At 42.9% G+C, this 19,284-nt stretch overlaps 1 protein-coding gene across 1 annotated transcript in view; it reads right to left on the reverse strand.

The window, feature by feature from the left end:
- Positions 1-19,284, reverse strand: part of NFATC1 (nuclear factor of activated T cells 1) — a 101,633-nt gene that overhangs the window by 62,844 nt on the left and 19,505 nt on the right. The window contains 2 exon segments of the mRNA XM_018081667.1: positions 18-190; positions 3,335-3,537. Of these exon segments, the coding sequence (XP_017937156.1) occupies positions 18-190; positions 3,335-3,537 (376 nt within the window).

The following is a 19,284-nucleotide window of genomic DNA, read 5'->3' on the forward strand; positions in this document are numbered from 1 at the left end:
TGTTTGTTGCTACTTACAGCACTCAATGGGGTTGGAGGCTACTTGCAAAGAGAGGGTCCTGCCATTGGCCTGTGGGATATGAACCCTGAAGACCAGCCGCACACGTGTGTTCTTCCGACCGATGTCCGTCTCTCCCTTGCGCAGTTCGATGTCAGAGTTTCGGAGCTTTAATATCCCAGCACAGTCGATGCTATCCAAAAGGAAACACAGAGCAATTCAATGAATTTCAAGCAGACTTCAGGAAGGCATGAGTGTGCAACATCTTCCCTCTCTCCTGTATGCTCTTCTTAAAAAACTGAGTCAGACGCAGCCCAATGACCCGGCTGAACACAGCGCTTTGTTTAGCCTAGTAGTTGCATTCACAAGCAGCTAAGTTGGGGCTATCTGCAGTAACAGGTAGTAGGTGCAATTTAGCACACAAATTTAGGATGTTACCTCAGTTCTCAGAGGAAAAAAATCTAAAAGACTCTTCCTCCTCAACACATCCTGTCAGGATGGTGCTTAAGGACTACCAAAAACCCAAAGAAATAGCAAGACTAGAAAAGTCAATAGAATGAGATGACGGTGCAGACAGCGTTACTAATGTAGAACGCAGGGTTACTTACAATTGCACTTGTTACAACTAATTTGGAGAAAAATCTGACATGATTTTTAATCTAGGGCAAAGTCCTGAAAATGCTTATTAATGAGCACAGCTGTCCCTGAGGTCAATTCTACTGTCAATGTGTTTGTATTTGAACGAGTTGGAAATACTCCCAAGCTGAGCACTGAGGTGAAGCTCTGCATGAAAAACACTAAACTCAGAGTCCTCCCTCCACATTAGGGAAAAACGTGCTTTTCATCAGATACAACTATTACTATTTCTGACCTCTCTCTCTTTTTTTTTTTTTTAACTTTGGTTTCCTCCTGGATGAGCTTACAAGTAAGGATTTTTGTCAAAGAAAATTTCAACAGAAGAAGTTCCCAGAACAAAAGACATATAAACATACGCACTCAAAAACCCACTGCAAAAATACCTCTGCCTTGGCCATGACTACAAAGCCTACATGGCAATTTCTTCTGGGTACTGGTCTCTGGCATGCACTTTATTACACTGAATATGCATAGTTTAATTTTATTTTGCATTCAAAGAGTTTAATTCCCCCTCCAGACCTTTGAAGCTCTGTTCTGAAGCAAACTGCAAACAAGCACTATGGCAGCATGGTTTTGATCTGCATTTTTTCTGAAGTATGGATTTCAGAATTTAAAAAATGCCCTTGCTGATATGATCAAAGAAACTAATGAAAGTGTTAAAGCTCCTCAACAATGCATATTAGCAGGTGAAGCCATAAGAATTATGAAATATTTGTACCCATGTCAAAATTCTATGCAAAGATCCTTAAGCTACGGAAGAAACAGTGCATTTCTCAGTATTGTCTCTCCTATAGCAACACTTGTAAAATAAATACAGTACTTAATGAGATTCAATTCAGAGCCAATAAAGCTCAGAGGAGAAAAAGCATTTAAATTCAGGTTTTTAAATCATGGATATGAAAATCTGAAGTAAATAGGAACAGCTAAGTGTGCAAAAACTTAGATGTGCAGATGAGCTTTGGTGTTTCCCTAAATCAAGGCCTGAACACACAAACTATGTTTGAGAAAAGTCCTTGGCTCCAAATTTCAATTCATTGTTAGTGCTACATGAGGTTTTAGATTACTGATGTGTAAGGCTTACATACACCAAAGCATTGTTCGTGGTTCTTGAGAGAGTTCTACTACAATCTGGCATGCATGCCACAAAAATATTCAGTTTGGCTCCTGAACTGTGTAACTACCTTTATTTTAGGGTGAAAGATGATTGAAATGGTAATAATGTTCCTAGATGGCCAAAAATGTGATTCAAACTGGATAAGTAAAGGGCCAAATAAATGTTGTTTGGGTACAAATTGGTGAAGTTTCATTAACGTCAATGTAGCTGTGTCAGTTTACGATGACAGCAAATGGGGCCAATAATTTTGTAGGCTTGTCATGACTTTTAACACAATGCACTGAGAGAGGTCCTTGGGTTTTGAGTGATCACTCTAAGCCCAGCTGGCAATGCAGCTAAACATATTCTGGCTGTTCTATTTACGTGAGGCACTCTGAGGCATGTTGTACATGACACTGCAAACCAGCTTCTAATAACCACTATGTGCAGAAGGACTTCAGGTGTCTGACACCATTTTCCACTTCATTAAGGCATAGAAAACTCTATGAATAACAAGGAGTGAAATTGTGATTTTCCTGTGGCATTTGGTTTGGTGGGGCTCAGGACTGCTTTTTGTCTACCTTCTACTTGTCTTTCTATCTCCCTATAGATGTACACAAAGGTGCATACATCTATATATAAATATGAATACATTTATACTTACACACACATTGAGAGTTGTACTTGCATGCAAGCACACAGAAATTCCTCCCAAGGCAGACACCTCAGATAAGGGTTAGGATCATATGAAGGAGGGGTGAGATAACTCAGAAAAGGGCTAGAATGATTTGAAGGAGGGGGACAAAGAGGACAGGATTAAATAATATGGAGTGTCTCATGTATGTCACATACACAGAGGGATATTTCAACCTTTAAATACAATGCTATAATGACATTTACCCATGTGTAATAGAATTACACAGCATTTAATTATCACTCCTACTAACTCAGAAATCCACACCTGCTTTTTTGCATAGGACTAAACTTATCCCAGTTTAATGACTCCCATCGGTAAATTGCATCACCTTTGAGTAAAGGTTCTCAGAGGTAACTTTTCTTAGTTCTAGAAGACTTACTTCTAAACAAATGCTATAAAAATGCTGAGTTTTATTATGTGAGAAATGAGTGGTTTTATTTGTCTCAAAAAAACCAAGAGGGTACTTGGAAATGCTCTCTAAGAGTTTCCTTTGACATCCAAAGATAAATTTTAATAGGCTCTGTTCCTTGTGCTAGTGCGTATAGGAGCAAGAGGTGTCATATTTAGAAACTAAATGCAGGAGCTGAGGTAGGAGATATTTACAGCTTGGTAACTGAGATACTTATTTTAAATGGCAAATAAGTACATTGGCTGAAACTCTAGAATGAAAGCAATCAGTTGTCATAAATATTTGTGAAGTTCATTTTGCTGTTAAGCCGTTTAGGGGCAATTTGTCCCAGTAAAGTTGTGAAAACCTTCTATTACAGAGAGAGATTTAGGAAAAAAAAAAAAGATAGGAAAAGGAAAATCGTGTACAAAAAAAAAAAAGAAACAAAACCAAAAGAAAGTAAGCGAGGTGACCAAGACCAAGAGGAAACTGCTAGATGTCAGATATATTGCCTGACTCTTACATTGCTCTCATGTTGTTCTCTGGAAGAAGTGGAATTTCCAGGACTTTGGTGTTGGAAAGTATTGTTTCGTGGCTGGTGGTGGAAACGGTCTTCCCGGTGATTCGGTGAACCTGGTAGAAAGCATGGGGTCGCAGCAGGCGGTCGTCTGCAGTCCCAATGAACAGCTGTAGCGTGAGCGGCTCGCTTTCTAAGTAACCATGTAGCTGGCAAGAGAACAGAAAACGCCCACTGAGCACGATGCACATAAACTGCTAGGAATCAATTAAATTTTTATAAGCGAGAGAGCCTAATTCAAGGAGAGGACTTGTGACAGGTGTGATGTGTTAAGTTCCCCCCTTCCATTTTTCCTGCAATGTAATATTAGTACAATAAAAAGGTGCACGTAGAAAATGTCTCATTATCCTAAAGGACCTGAGGCACTTTAGATGGGCTGCGCTTTTGAGCACTCCTGCTACATCCACAGAAAACTTTGCATAAATTCTGCCGCAGTGTTCGACAAAAAACCACGATGTTCCCTCCCAGTACTGAGGGAGGCAAAACTGATGGAGTTTGCAAGTGGAAAGGACACAGCTCATCCATCCCCATGCTTCCTGGGTCATCCCTCATGCAGCAGCAGGCTGCTACTTGTGACTCGTCCCCTCATTAACCGATTTTTATGCTGGTAAATACCTCCCGGGACAGCATAGAGACAGATCACGTATACACAACCAGTAGCTCACCATGTGTGTCAAATTCTTGTTATAATCACACAGAAATCTCATTGAAGCTATTGGGCCTGACCATATTACAGTGACTGCTCTGATGACAACGAGTTATTTCCGCCACAGACTGGGGAGGGAACAGGAGCAGAGCCTGACCTAATCTCCACCATCTCCTGCAGAAGCTACTCTGGGTTGCCACTGCTGTGGAGTCCCCAGACTGGGAAATGAGTCTCACAAAATAGTTATCTTGCAGTTGATACCTGTGAAGCCTTGTCCCAAGGGAAAAGAGGACACAGCAACTTTAGGAAAGAGAAGCATGGACAAGGTGGGCTGTCCCAGGAGATGCCCCATCCCACAGCAAACCTGATCACTTTGTTGTAGGTTTAGTTTCCCCACTGAATGGTTCAGGTGGGTTTGGGCATGAGTTATTCACCAACACTGCACCATCACTGAATCTGATAGATCAAAATTTATCATAATTTGGTGAGGAGCAACACTTTTGTTTTATGGTGCATGCAAGTTCAAAGCTAAATAAATGAATCTAAAATCAAACAGTGAAACTCATGTCAAATCCTGTAGGTAACTTCTGTATTGTATTTTGCCGGCTTTCACTCTACTTAAATCTTAAAAAATAATTTCTGGCTATTTCTCCAGTGTATTTTACCATTTGACATCAGGAGTGCTATTAAAAACAAAAATCTTGAGTCACTTTTACTCCTTGAGCACTGCAAAATTCTGGTGGGTGCTAACACAGGCACAAAGCCTCCCCTCCATTATCAAACATGCTGAACGGCAACAGGAAGGCAATGTTTCAGGTACCACGATGACCAACACATGAGCAAGGAAGGACGCTGTGCTTAGACACATCTTCCATCACTAATTGGGCATACTGCGGATTTTTCAATGCTCACTTTGGTCAGAAGAGCCAAGAGGAAGCATTTCAATTTGTGTGGCAATTTTTATACCCTTACCTGAAGCACATGGATGTGGAAGGATGTAGGGTCAGGAGGAGAACAAGGCTCATTTCCAGCACTACAGTATTTTATCAGCTCTGCATTCCTGAGACACGACATGAAGGCAGCTCAGAGACAGGGAGTTGTGATGTGATATGATGTGATATATGAGGGGGTTCCATACCAGTATTGTCACATTGAAAACACACCAGTGGCAGTTTGGAAATCTGCAGTATCAGCAAAGTGACGAAGAGAGAAAAGCAGAGACATGCCTGTACATTGCCTTTAGCAGGGTGCCATGGGCTGCAAGCCTCAGTCCAGCCCCACTTGGAACACCCGCTTCCTACAACCCTGGACACCAACATTAGCACTACACTGCAAAAAGAGGACTTTCTGACTTTATACCCCAGAGACAGACACGCAGCCCGAGCTGCCGGTAGGTGATCACAGGTGTGCTCCTGGTACAGCCAGTGGCCATGGGGAAGCCACTGTCCTACACATCACCACCCTGCCCCCTCGCATGGTAGCCCTGCCTGTTTAGTAATTCCATCGGTGTGCATGAGTTGGGCTGGCAGAGTGACCTAGATTTGTCCTGGGCTGATCTTACCCTGCCTCAGCATCTCCAGAGCCTTGGCAGCAAAGCTGAGGTAACGGAACAGACTCAAGGTATCGTGGGGTATTTTTGGTCAAGAGCAGCATGCAATTTTTCAGGGGGAAAAGTAAGATAGTGTGACACGCCAGCCAAATAAATTTCTGTGCATTACTAGCGGTCACTTCTCCAACTCGTCATGGAGGGTGCTTTTTATGGGGAGTGTAAAATTAAAACAAACACATATTGAATTACAAGGCCACTTAAAACGTAAAAATAGACTAGCGAGTAACTCAAATCTCAGTTCAGCAAAAGCAAAGTTGCACACCAAGGTACCCATATGTTTTACTGAATGCAGGCAAAGGGGACCAAAAACCTTGGTCTTGCATTGGGTTCTGCTATTTCAGGCTTTATCTTGAAATCTGAACTCAGCTGCTGCCATATCTTGTAACCTACTGCTGAGTCTCAGCTTGTGCTTTTCCCACAGGTTTCCTACCAGGAGGCAATCAAACACCCACAGTCCTCAGCTTTGCACACCTGCCCTCCCCCGAGAAGTGTTCACATGCTGGAGAATAAATAATAAGATCTCAGATGCATGTTTTGCACTGTTTTTTAAGGTTTGTGATCTTCAAACTGAATTTATGTTTACTTTTTTCAAAGGCCCTGTCCTAGAGCCATTCTGTGCTTCGCTTTGGATCCATCACCCATAGTTACTTACTCTCTGATGTGGAAAGTGCCAGAAACATTCAGAAAGACTAATGTAATGACTATATGATTGATTTTGCTGCCTTCAAAACAGGCAAAACTCACACTCATGTCACAAGTTTTATGTCGTCTTCTGTGGCAGGAGGTATCTGATCTCAAATTTGTATTTCCATTTGAGCTTTACCCATTGCATCATATTATTTACTTTTATATTATGTCACATAATTGTGTATGCCAACAAAAGCAATAAAAGAAAGCAATGCAAGGATTAACACTTAAAGGAGCACATACTGTGAATGACTTATTTTAGATTATGCACCCAGCACACGATTTCTGTGACAGACAATGTTGCACTTTGGGAATTTTCAGAACGCTGAAGATGTCTGGAGAATGGGCAAGATCTTGCTTACTCCCTCAGCTGGGCACATCGAGAATATTGTACAGTACCCTCAAGACATCGAAGAGCAATATTATTGTCACATCATTCAACAAAATGTCAAGAGGAGTGGTGCCAGTAGAGGCAGAGCTGTTAGATTTGCTAGCACATAGAGGGAATATCAAACAAGATCAGTGTAAAATGGGACGAGGGAAAAGGGTGACTGAGCATTTTTCTAGGTGAGGAAAGATCTCGCATGTTCACGTCCATGCATATTTTCCACACATGCTCTGGGATACTGTACTTGGTGGTATAGCGATTCAGTTTCCTGGCGCGCAACATGGGATGCGTGCGTCAGACACCCTATTTTTATCTTTTTCTCTGTGCAACACAGTCCAAAGCTCTTAATAACTTAGTGGCTCAGTATGGGTGACAAAGGTGCTCTCGGCTATGGCATTCATAATAAAGGATGTGTCTTTCCTACCAAGCATGCTTTGCTTGGCAATACATAGATCCAAGTAGAAAGATCTGTACTTTCCCCTGCTATGGAAGTGTAAAAGGAATTACTTGCAAAATAGGATCAGGAGCACAATGTTTTTGAATGAGTTTCCCTTCCAAAATAAAGGCTGTGATACAGCAGTCACCTGATTTGGTACAAAGGAAAGACGCAGGAAAAACTTAAGTATGCAGACAAGAGCTCTGTGGTCAGTTTGTTTGGTTTTGAAACTAAAGCAGGTCATATTGTTTTGTTCTGACCAACCACTGATTACTCTGTTCTTTTCCTTTTTGAGCAATACTCTTAAAAATATTTCAACTGGTCTTAAATGATATTTGCATTTTTATTGTCTGAAGTTGCTAAGATCAAAATCAGACTTAATTGTAGACATATTATATACTCCTCTAATTCTATCAGAAGCGATGCAGTCACTGGTAATTAACACCAGAACAGGACCGACTGCAGTCAAGCTTATCGTCACCTTACATCATCTTACACAAGAGCGAGGGAAAGGTTGGGTGACTGTGCCACCGCATCAAGCTTTCCCTGGGATTCCTACACCTCTCTGTCATCGCTTTCCCAACGCCATCTCCCACCAACACATCTTGATTCTCACCAGCAGATTGCTGCTCATCTCGGCACAGGGTGCCAAATCAAACCCCAGCCTTTCCCTGAGGAGATGCATTACGCACCATGCACTGGGGCTGGATGTTTCTGTGTGTTCAGTGTCGCAGCACGGAACACCACGCATCTTCCTCTGGTGGTCAGCAAAGTGTGAAGGAAACGGGGCTGTCACCCCTTACAGCCATCAGCTGACTACAAGGTACTACCCGATTCAGTCCTACAGCAATGACAACCTCACGTTTATCACAGACATGAGCACACCCAGCCTGCCTGGATTCCAAACGTGTCTGGTGCATATCTATTAAAGCTGGCAATCAGAATTAAACAGACTTGAAAAACGATGAGCAGAAGGAGGTGAGGTGTTTCACCTCAACACAAGGACTAGGGAAAAAAAGCAAAACCTCCCCAAACCTTGCTATAGTTACCAAATTTTGAGGAATTTTTGCAAATGTCACATCCAATAACTCAAATGCTATTTTGGCTTCGGTGGTTATTCTACAGTCTGTGAGAAAAATTTCTATTATTTAAGCCATAGCATTTATTTTAAGAAACGCAGCTGAAATATTCTGCATGCTCCCTTCCAAGTGTTTTATGCTTTTGGCATGCCAAAGCATCTGTTGAAATGCTCAGAAAGCTACCTGTCATAACAAGGAGCCCTCTGTGCCCAGAGAGGCTCCTGGACGCCACCGAAAGAATGGTCCTGTTCTCCCAGGACACACCAGCCAGGTACACCATCTGCACCACCCATGACATCAGTCAGGAAAAAATGGAACTACACTATGTAATAGCCTTTAAGTGTACTTCCTGCAAAAATGCTAAAGTGGTGCATTCCTCCAGATACGGACTCTGCAAATATGTTAAATAATCATTAGGGAACAATTTAGGGCTTAGCCTTGCCCCAACACATCAGGGCAGAGCTCCCGCTAATAACAAAGCCAGGGCATGACCAGGGACTTGGTATTCCCCCTCAAAACTAATCAGCAGCTTGTGCTTGAGACTCTTGAGGCTACTAGGGGCTGCATCCTTAATGATAAAGATGTGTCAAAAAACCCCATAGGTAACTTCTGTATCAGCAATACCTCTAGAAATGTGTGTGCCTGTTCTTTGTATGTTTGGTATATAATAAAGACAACAAGTAAATACAACCATTTTTGCCTCTAAAAATATTAAGAACAATATCTACATTTTCTTACCTGACCATGTAACTGATGGCCATGCTGCTTGCAGCAGGTACTGCAGTGTTTATGCTCAGTAATGCCTTACACATCTGTCTATTCCATTTGCACTTCCAGAACATGTTCAAGGAATACCTGAGTCAGTCTGGAGAGAATCATCAGTGAGACTAACTACCCAGTCTGGGGAAAGAGGGCTTCTTTCCCTTTTTTTCCCATCAGTGTGTTGGAATGCAATTCCAATGCTTTCTAAAAAAGCTCAAAAAGAATAAAATCTATAAAATAGTGACAATTTTTATGTAATTGCTGCTTGTCTCTTTAAGCTAGAGTTTAGGGAGCTACACAACAGACAACTTTATTGCTAACTTTCTCAAAGAGCAGGTTTGGTTTTTTTTCCTGTTACAGTAACTGCACATGATTAATGAGAAAATGAAACAAATGGTCATGTTTTAAAAGTGTATCTAATATACAGCCCCAATAAAAGACCATCAATGAGTGCTCAGTATCCTGATTTTTTAAAATCAAATCGAAGATCAAGCTGTCTAAACTACAAAGAAAGTGCACAAACATTTTGGGTATTGATTTCAGCTGTGAGCATCAAGCATGCATAAAAATTGGGTCATCAATCTGATTTTCAAGAAAAAGAATTTAGTTATAGCTCCCACGTAGAAGCACTCAAAGACGTAAGATCATGGGTTTAAACAGCAAGAGGGAAAAGTTGATCTTGCAGGCAATGACTGTCATGTGAAGCGCAGGCAAAGAGGGTGAGGTCAGGAGACCCAGGCATCTATTCTCGTGTACACTGCAGAGATTCTGCCTGACCTTTGCCTGGGCAGTCCCTGGACTGCCCTGCCACCATGCCCCTGGGCTGAAAACGCCCAGGGACCTGCTGCTGAAGGCTCAAGGTACCAGCAACCTATGCCTCTGGGGAAAAAAAGTCAGGAAAAGACTGCCCTCCTCATTGCAAAATTCCCTCCATGTATTCCAATATATTTTCGCCCTGAATTCCCCTGCTAGGGGAGGCCTGAGGAAAAAAACACACCTCAGATGTCTCGAGGTAGGGGGCTGCAGAGGGTCTTCTCTCAATCTCCGCTCTAAAACCTAAGGGCTGAACACCAGGTGCCATGGGAGATGGCTTATGGAATCAGCTCAAACTCCCCTCAACTCCTCTGCTTAAGAAGGAAGTTGGGCAGTCCTCATGCAGATCTAGGGGTGCTCCACATGCTGCAGGGTAGCAGCAGGGCACCAGCAGGCAGCTCTATGCTCTGCTACAGAGCAAAGTCGAGGCAGGGGCTGGCAGCCTCGAGTTTGGAGATGCAGGACCCCACAGGGCAATGAGTAAGCAAACCTGGCAGTGGCAATTCAACCAGACAGGCAGCATCCACAGAGCACTGATGAACCACTGAAACGCGTGTCTTGGTTTGGAGTGTTGCAGCATCCCTGTCTCTTTCCAGCTGTTTCTCTCCAGCTTCAACCTCACACACTCCAGGAGTACACGTTTCAGTCAGTGCCATACCACCCATGTGCTCCTTGTGCTTTTTAGATCTCTGGCCCAGAAGCACGCAGGCTGCTGTGCACCATAGGACTGAGGGAGGTAAATCATGCTGACCAGGGTGACCACGAACCTCTTCCCTTTGCCAGCAACCAGGCAAGCAATATGGGGTGATGGTTTTTGGATGAGGTGCAAAGCTCAGTTCTAGACTCCTGGTCAGTGTGTATTCAAAACGGAGGTGCTAAACTTGGGCAGCTTGGATGCTCCTGAGAGAGCAGAAGCCAAAAAAAGAGGAACATCTTATTCAAAACAGCAGAACAGACAGACTTCACAATAAAAAAAAACCAGTAAAACAAAGCAAACCCCCAAATACCAACCAAAGAGAAAAGAAAACACCTCCTTAGAAGCTGGGATGATTCTCTGGCTGTGATAGATTTTGCTGAACTTTATCTGACACAGTTAGGCAAAAAAAATGAATAAATTATGCTCTGTGTGACTAAACAGGGTACTACTCCTTAGTCCTTCCCTTACTTCAAATAAAACTGTAACAGGAATTCCTACAGTTTTTCGTGCTACTTTCAGGATTTATTTTTCCTTTCTAAAACTGATTTTCCTTGGATTCACTCAAACCCTGTTTTAAGAGCCAAATGTAGTCAGAGCTGGTCCACAAATAAAAATAAGATGGCTTGCTCCTGCAAAAGGCCAAGCCTGGGGTGAGGGTGAGGGCTGGATGGGAGAAAAGTGAATGGAAACAGCAGGAGTGTGTTTTATGTGGCACTTTCTAGTGCTGCCACTTGGACCTTAACTCAACAGTGCAGCAAAAGAGCAGCTGTTCACATCATGATGAATAAAGATCTATATAAAACTTCCAGCTGCAAATACGCTAAGGAATTATTAATCTTAATGTAACAAAGACACTGTACACTCAGTCACTGGCTCACAAGTAATTTCAGTCTCTATCCAGGGAAAAACAGCCTTCGTGGCTTCTGGCTCTCAGCACAGCCATGAAATCTCCTTGTCTAAACAGCCGTAAGACGCTGCTCCCTATTTCTGGGAAGGATTTTCCTCCTCAAAAATATGCATACCTAGTAACCAGCCCAAGTCACACTCCTCCTAAAACTATTAGACTCACAAGAGGAATGCCCGTAAGAAAAGGAGTTACTAATAGAATGAATTTGTAAGTCCTGAGTACCTTATTGACCGGGACACCAGGAAATCATTAGTGCTTTCATGATATCTTCTACCACAAGACTGAAGAAATGTCCTTCCCCTAAACCTTGTTGCCTCATCACACTCCAAGGATTAAAATTCCGAGTCTGGGAATAGTGCCCTCCCTGAAACTACCCAACCCCTCACTTCACTAAGTTTTCGCTCAGACATTTGCCCTCAGCATCCGTAACAGCTTTCAGTTTGGACAGTCATATCCATGGCCGTGTATGAGTTAAAAAAAAGCACGAGAGCACTGTAAAAGGAATTTATTACATATGCTTAGGCAGATACCCCTGGCAAGCTTGTACTTGTGAACCTGCCTTTCGTCATGCCGCTGACGCATCACTCGCACCCAGCACGCTCCTGTTTGTGGGTGAGCACAGGCAGGCCTGGGATCCTCGGGCGTGTGTTGGGTGCCGTCAGCGCAAGTGGGATGGGCATGATGCCCTTCACCAGTGCCCATCCCAGCCATGGTGGAGTGCCACTGCCAACATCAGTGACTTCTCCAAGACTGAGACACACCCTCCCTCAATGCCACGTTTTAATTTGGTGGCTCACTAGTGCTTCAGTAGCTGCATGACTTTGAATTCTCACCTTTGCAAATCTGAGGACAACGGGGTGCCCATCAGGGATTATCTGATTAAGGGTCAATGCTTCTGAGGTGCACATCAAGACGAATACTGGCTCACATGGGACAGGGGCAACACAGTTCCAGGCAAAAAACCTTCAGGGTTCAGAGACAGCAGTGAGACCAGAAATGGCTGCCTTTCCCCTAAATTTTAACTCCTATCCAAATGACATTTATTTAAACTGCTACTGAAGACAGAAAGCTGGGGCTATGTTTAAAGGCTTTATCTCTGTAAATATTTGGAGAGTTATAAATACTGAGCCATATTCATAATATGAATATTGCACTTACTGTTCTGTTGCCATGAAAATTACTATAAACACACTTCCAATTCTTAATTTCTCTGATTTGCCAAAAACTTGTTTAAAAAGACCAAAAAAAATCTTATGTGAGACATTTTGCTATTTAATTAGCCATCGGAGTCAAAGGCCACAGCACAGAGCAGGAATTGAAAACTCAATGATGGAGGCAGACAAAGCACATAGTGCACTAGCACGCTGTAAAGCTCTATGTCCCAAATGAGACTTATTATAATCAGACAGTCCATGAGTCAAGCCCTGACTGCTTTCTGTGTTTGGGGAAAGGAGGGAGTGTGAAGGGAGATTGTCTGGAGGTTTGAAATAAACCTCCTCACTTCTTCTGTAAGTCACATGAATACAAATGGTTTCCAAATTTCACAGTACTTCTGTCCATTTTTGGTTGGGTTTCTTTTATGTAGGAATGAATTAAAAGAAAGAAACCATTTCAAGACATTTTATAAAAGTGTCTTAGCGGATGAAGGAGCAGTGAGCTGGGCATAGACTGATTGGGTTCCCATCTTCAGCTCTGCCAGAGTTTTTGCTTTATGAGAGATACATCACTTGATTTGAACATGCGGCAGTTTGAGCCAGAAAACAAATTCATAACAACTTCTTACGTATTTTCAGACTGCTTTATATTTAATCAATTTGTGCTTCAGCCTCCTTATAAAACAAAAGCCAGTAACCACAGTGCCATGTGGCTGGGTAACCCTTTCTTCATGAGGAAAACGCAGCAATTCCAGCCCTCGGTTTCCAATCCTTGCACAATTTACACTCGCATTCCTTGGGGAATACAGGAGATTAATGCTCTTCAGAGTCAGAGAAGTGCTGTCTGCATGTGTATGTTCCTCAAGTCAGGTTCCGCTTCTGTTGTTTCATGTTGTGCATGTTGTTGTGACATGAACAAGATTCCTAAACATGCTATTTGTGACTCCTGTCTCAGAGCAGAAAGGGGCAGTGGCCTTTGCCAGGTGCCATTACACACTTCTGGTCCTACTCTCCTTCCCCAAGCCACCTTTGATCCACCTGATCCCACAGCTCCAATTATGCCTTCCATGGAAAGCATCTTAATGCAGCAATAAAAATAGGTCAGGTATATCTTATAGCTCAGATTCAATGTTTTGACCTCCAGGACAGTCTGATTAAGTTATGAAAAATCCAGAGAGACTGCAGATTCCACACCATGAATTGTTTGAGAGCAAGGGTGAATGCCGTTAGTTGATGTCATTTTTTTTGACCAAAAAAACCCCCAAATGGATGGAACAGACCAGACTCTGACCAACGAGCATAACATGAACTGCTCTGCCACGAGGGCTTCAATGAACTGAAAAGCCTGTGATCTCCAACAGCAAGTAAATAAAATAAGCATGAAAGACTCCTAGATAAAACTTTCTCAACATATAGGGACTATTTTCAGTCAGTCATTCTAAATATTGTCACATTGAGTAACATTATTTACAACAGCTGTTGCACTAGAATTTCTGACTAGAATACTGACAAGCTAATACCACAACTCTGTTTAAAGTCAATAAGACAGCCAAATAAAATGTTGCAAATATTAACAGCAGAACTTGCCAATAAAATCTTTATAGAGTAGCTTTGCTGCTTCTGCAAATGGATGACACTTTGCTCCAGTCAATGGAGTAGGATGTCAGTGTACGACTGGGAATTGAGGCGGATGCTGAGGGTAACACTTTCTCCTTTGAAGGGAGGTATGATGAGAAGGTGATGGTGATCAGGACCTGTGTTTTTACACCCAAACCAAGACAGCGTCTCTATCAACCCGCTGACTTCAAACATGATGCTCTAGTACGGGTCAAGTTCCAATGCCAAGCTCTTTAAAGATGCTGCTCATCCCAATCATACTCAATCCTTACCTGGGTATGCAGTCTAAGAAGTACATCTCAGTCTTTGTAAACTGGTAAGATCTTAAAGCCTGTTGAGCACAGTTGCAAATAATTGTACAAAACACATTAAGTCAAAAGAAAAAGGGAAAAGCCAGGTGATTCATGACACATAACTTTTAACACGTACAGGTTGGACAACAACAGGGTCTAGTCACCTTGGCTGCCGTCACAGCCAGCAAAATGAGAGAGACACTCTGAAGGTGTGACTTACCCAGGCTGCTTCAGATGTTCACATCAGAATAAAATTAATAGCTCTCTAAACTCTATACTGACAAGCCTCTTCCTGATTACAGAGAGAAACTAAGGCAATTAAATCAGGTGCAGACATCTAATAAACCCTAAAACGTAGACTTGCCCCTGCCACCTGCCCAGACCGCAGTTCAAAGCATGAGTGTCCCACAAACCCAGGGCAGGGCTGCAAGAGAGGTACACTGTGCTTCTCCCAAAGAGACACGGAACAGAGCTCTTGTGAGAAGCCCCCTGCAGTGGCAGAGCCCACTGCAGACACAATGCTCTGCACTTCATGAGGTGTTTTGGTTTGGGCAGTCACCCAGAGATCATTGACTTGAATGGTGGTACTCTGCAGCTCTTTTCCCTCCCAGAAGGAAAGGTAAAGTCAGCTCCACCACAGCTTAAATTCTGTGCTTTGGCTTCTCCACCCTGACATTGGGGATCTGCTGTACTCTGGTCCTAGCGTCGGCCTCAACATTGGGAGGGCAGAATGTGGGGAGACAGACAGCTGGGAGACAGACACTTCACCAGCTCCCTCCACAGCCTCTCTCCCTGTGCCTCTGATGGGAACAATCACCCCTCCCTCCCTCAGAAGAAGGGAGGCACAAAGGAGCAGCTCATTTCCCTGCAAAGGCTGTAGCAGCACCCCTAACCCCAGCAGTGCTCCTGACCTCTGCTCTGGAGCACACAGGAAATTCTGGAGCAGCACCACGTGCAGTTTCAGTGGCCTTGCTGTTTCCACTGTTTCAAAATTGGACTGCACATTAAAATCATAATAAAAATACAACCCTGAGCCCTATTCCTCCTAATGACCATTTTTATATTAAATTCAAACGTATTACATACCTCTTTTTACTACAAAAATGGAAAAGAGAATTTGCTAATAACTGGAGAAACTAAAGGCCAAATTTCATCATATTTTTCTCTATTTTTACTAAAACTGGAGGAAGAAGAATGCTTTTCTCACCAGGCCATTTTCCTACAAACATCTGCTATTACAGCTAGGCTTCTTGTTTAATGCTGCCCTGTGATTAGGGCGACTTCCCCTGTAAAATCTATCTGGGCTAAGAATTTCAGGGGTCTAATTTATGCTAGCAAAACAGCAGAGCCATAGCTCAGCGCCATCCTCACTGCACTGCCTTGTTCTTTGCAAAACCTCTCCAAGCTGCCTCCATCTCAGCTAGGGCTCTTGCAGCCAACAGTGGGGCTATGTCAGTTCACACATTTTAAGGTTTTCCTCACAACCTGGAGGGATTAGGAAATGAGGCTTTGATGTATTCCGGACATGTGCTTGAGATTGCTTGTGTACCTAGATACTAGCACATGTGCTGGCAAGTTGTGGTCTAAATTTGTTTGTCCCTAGAAGCTCATGTTTGCAGCTGGGTGGAGTTTGTGTCAAATTCTACAACTGTATGTCATTTTGTGGTCAATAATACTCTATAACCTACATTCAGTAGTAATATTCAAGTCTATATTAAAGAATATTCTATTATTGCAGAATAAGAGCTACAATACATAAGGCCCACATAATGAAAACATCATTGCAAAACAAGAGGCTGGAAATTAATTTGAAAGCCATTTACAAAATTATTGCAGGATTATTAAGGATGATTGATTAATAAACACAATCTGTAATATTTTTTTATATATATCACGTTCCAAGCCATTTTATGAATTCCTTTAACTATGGAGAGAAATTTATATATTTTATGTAGCTTTTTTTTATCCTGATATGACAGGCACTATCTAAATAATATTGTACATATATGCCAGACTGCTCCATGCTGCATTGTGTTTCAACCAGATCAAATACTCTCCCACAGTACAGGAGCTGTTACAAGATCTTAATACAGAGTTCTGAAAGAAGTGGCAAGATTTTGGGGAGAATTTGCCTTTTTTTCAACAGGTAGTACCTTCTGCGAACTTCTCCCAAGACAAAAAGCAAGCTGACCCATACCAGTCACACTTCTTCAGCACTTCTCAACTTTAAGTCATGCTACTCCTGTTCAAGTCAATGAGAATTTTATGGCTAAATCTAACCCTGCATGCTTTGCCAATTTTCTCCAGTGTTTTTGTCCTAGATATGCAGGTACTTGATACATATATACCAGCAAGACTGTATTAAAAGCTAAGCAGGTAGAAAACAATACAGCCCAGGGAAGTTTTGTTTTTGACTCTCCTCATAATCAAAGCTATGCACAAAGCACAACGAAGCACAGTAAATACAGACATTTCACACAGACAAGCACGAAAATCTTCCAAAACAAAGAAAATTAAATTATCTTTCAACTAAAAAACACACTGCAGTGAAAGACTAAATGAGCAATTCTAATTAAAACCATGCTATGAATCTCCTACTTTCCAACACACACACAAAAAAAATCAGCTCGTGTTTGTGCATTTACAGCCACCCTCCAAAACCAGTCAAGCAGCTTTCCAGCCAAACAATGATAGACACAGCATCTCAGAAGTACAAAACATATTGAAATTATTTCCATAGCAATCATAACAACAACACGTCAGGCCAGGATATGCAGGGAAGGGGGGTGGCAGCAGGAGCTCAGCCCCTCACTGGCCCCAGAGCTGTGTGCTGCCCCAGGCACGCTGCCGGCAGCACCCACACAGTGTCCATCCCTTCGCCCCATGGCCGCACCCAGCATGCCACCCTGTGCATGGGAGCTCACTTTGGCAACAGTCCAGCTCATCCAAAATAGGCACCTGCATCCCTTCTCTGCCCCTCACACAGAAGCGAAGCGTTATATCCCCGTGTACACACGCAGGAGAGCCAAGGCGCTGGTAGTCCTGGCCGCCGGCAAGCACAGGCAACATTGTGCAAGCCCTGCTCGAGCTTCTTAATCCTGACACGCCGCAACCATCTCAGGCTCGGGTCTCTCTCTCCTTGCAGTGCTAAACGAAGTAGCGGCCTCAGGTGAAGACGCTAAGACGGGGATGAAAACTTGGGACTAACTCTCTGTGCCCGAGCTGCACTCAGGATTCATGCACAGCTCAGCTCTGAGCAGCTCTCCAGAAACGAAACGTGATCTCTCTCCCAACCTGCTCCCTTCTAGCTATTTATTTGTGCAGTCACGATATGCTGCAGGCTTCCTGAAAGCTAGCCACTGCCCTTTCATGGGTAGAGAGCTGAGGGGACAGAAACGTGAGTCTTATTAAGTACAGCGAGTATGGGCATCCATGTCCTGTGCAGAACATGCACGATATGCTGATACTGCTGTTTTGATGCGGGCACAGGGACAGGAATCGGCTAAATATAGCAGACTTCAGTGAACAGTCTAAATTATAGACCTAAATGACATGAAGAAAGGTACAGTTTGCCCAAAGACAGAGGAAAGTAATGGGAAGATCTTGGACAGGGATGGAAAGCTTGGCTCCAGTATCATCATGCCTGACTTGCTATTAAGACATCCAGTAAAATCAAGACATCCAGTAAAAGTGTCAGAGACACAGAGACTTCACAGCCATTAGATGTGGACAGGCACAAGGGTGGCAGAACAAAAGAAGATGCAGTCATCCTAAGGGATCCCGAAATCAAAGGGACCAAAGACAGAGGCAAAGGAGAGCCCAGTTAGTAGCATTCACCTGAAAACCATCAGAAAGAAGCGGTAACACATGGGGAACCTGCAACACATACCCAATGCATCAGATTTTTAAAAGGGAAAACTTAGTAAATCTCCTGAAAAGCAGCACAGAGGTCTGCAAGAACAGAATGCAGCTACTGCAATTGCTCCCCTTTATCACGCTATTTTCAGGCAGCTGGCAGCCCCACATGCTCACACCTGACACCCAATCTCTTGTAACACCCGTGCAAGGCAGTGAAAGTGTTTTAATCCAGATTTTGTAGCCAAGTAACCTGAGTGACAATACACTGCACAATTAATTGCCAGTTAATCAACGTATTCTTACTTGGTAGAAAACTTAAGTGCGTATTCAACATTTAATCCCACTTTATGATTAAGTGCTCTGTTTCTCTGAAGATCGCTTTGCTCAATCTCTTACATTTTTTCTCCCTTATATTACACAGAATGGAACCAGCAATATTTTTACATGAGTAGGATTGCAAGTGGCAAGGGAGCAGTTCTCTTCCTGGTGAGGACTATTGGTTTTCTCCGGGATTCACATTTGGTTCTAACACCATGTTATCAGTGCCCAAAGAGCACAACTCATTGAGGAGGACTCCAGTGTCTCCAACTCCCCAAAACGTACCCACGCTGTGCCTGCAAGTGTTTACAGCTTTGAACAGGACTGCATTTGAAACCTACGCAGCAGACTTTTAAATCCCAATGTACATAACGTCTGCATGCAAACCAAAAGCAGGAGTTCCTCCACTTTATTGGGTACTGAAACATTAAAAACAGGTGTTCAAAAACTGTATTACAAATCTGTCTGTAACCTATATTATTTTTACCACGTGCAAGTAAATTGATCACTAGCATGTTTAAACTGTTTCAGTGAAAATAGGCAACTCCTGCTAAATTATTTCTTGAACATGTGGAGGGAGGAGAAAGTTTATGTGATTTCACTGCACTAACAGTCTGCAACAAATTTTACTT

This window comes from Manacus vitellinus, unplaced genomic scaffold (assembly GCF_001715985.3).
Source record: "Manacus vitellinus isolate BGI_N305 unplaced genomic scaffold, ASM171598v3 scaffold_55_pilon, whole genome shotgun sequence".
NCBI classification, from domain to species: Eukaryota; Metazoa; Chordata; class Aves; order Passeriformes; family Pipridae; genus Manacus; species Manacus vitellinus.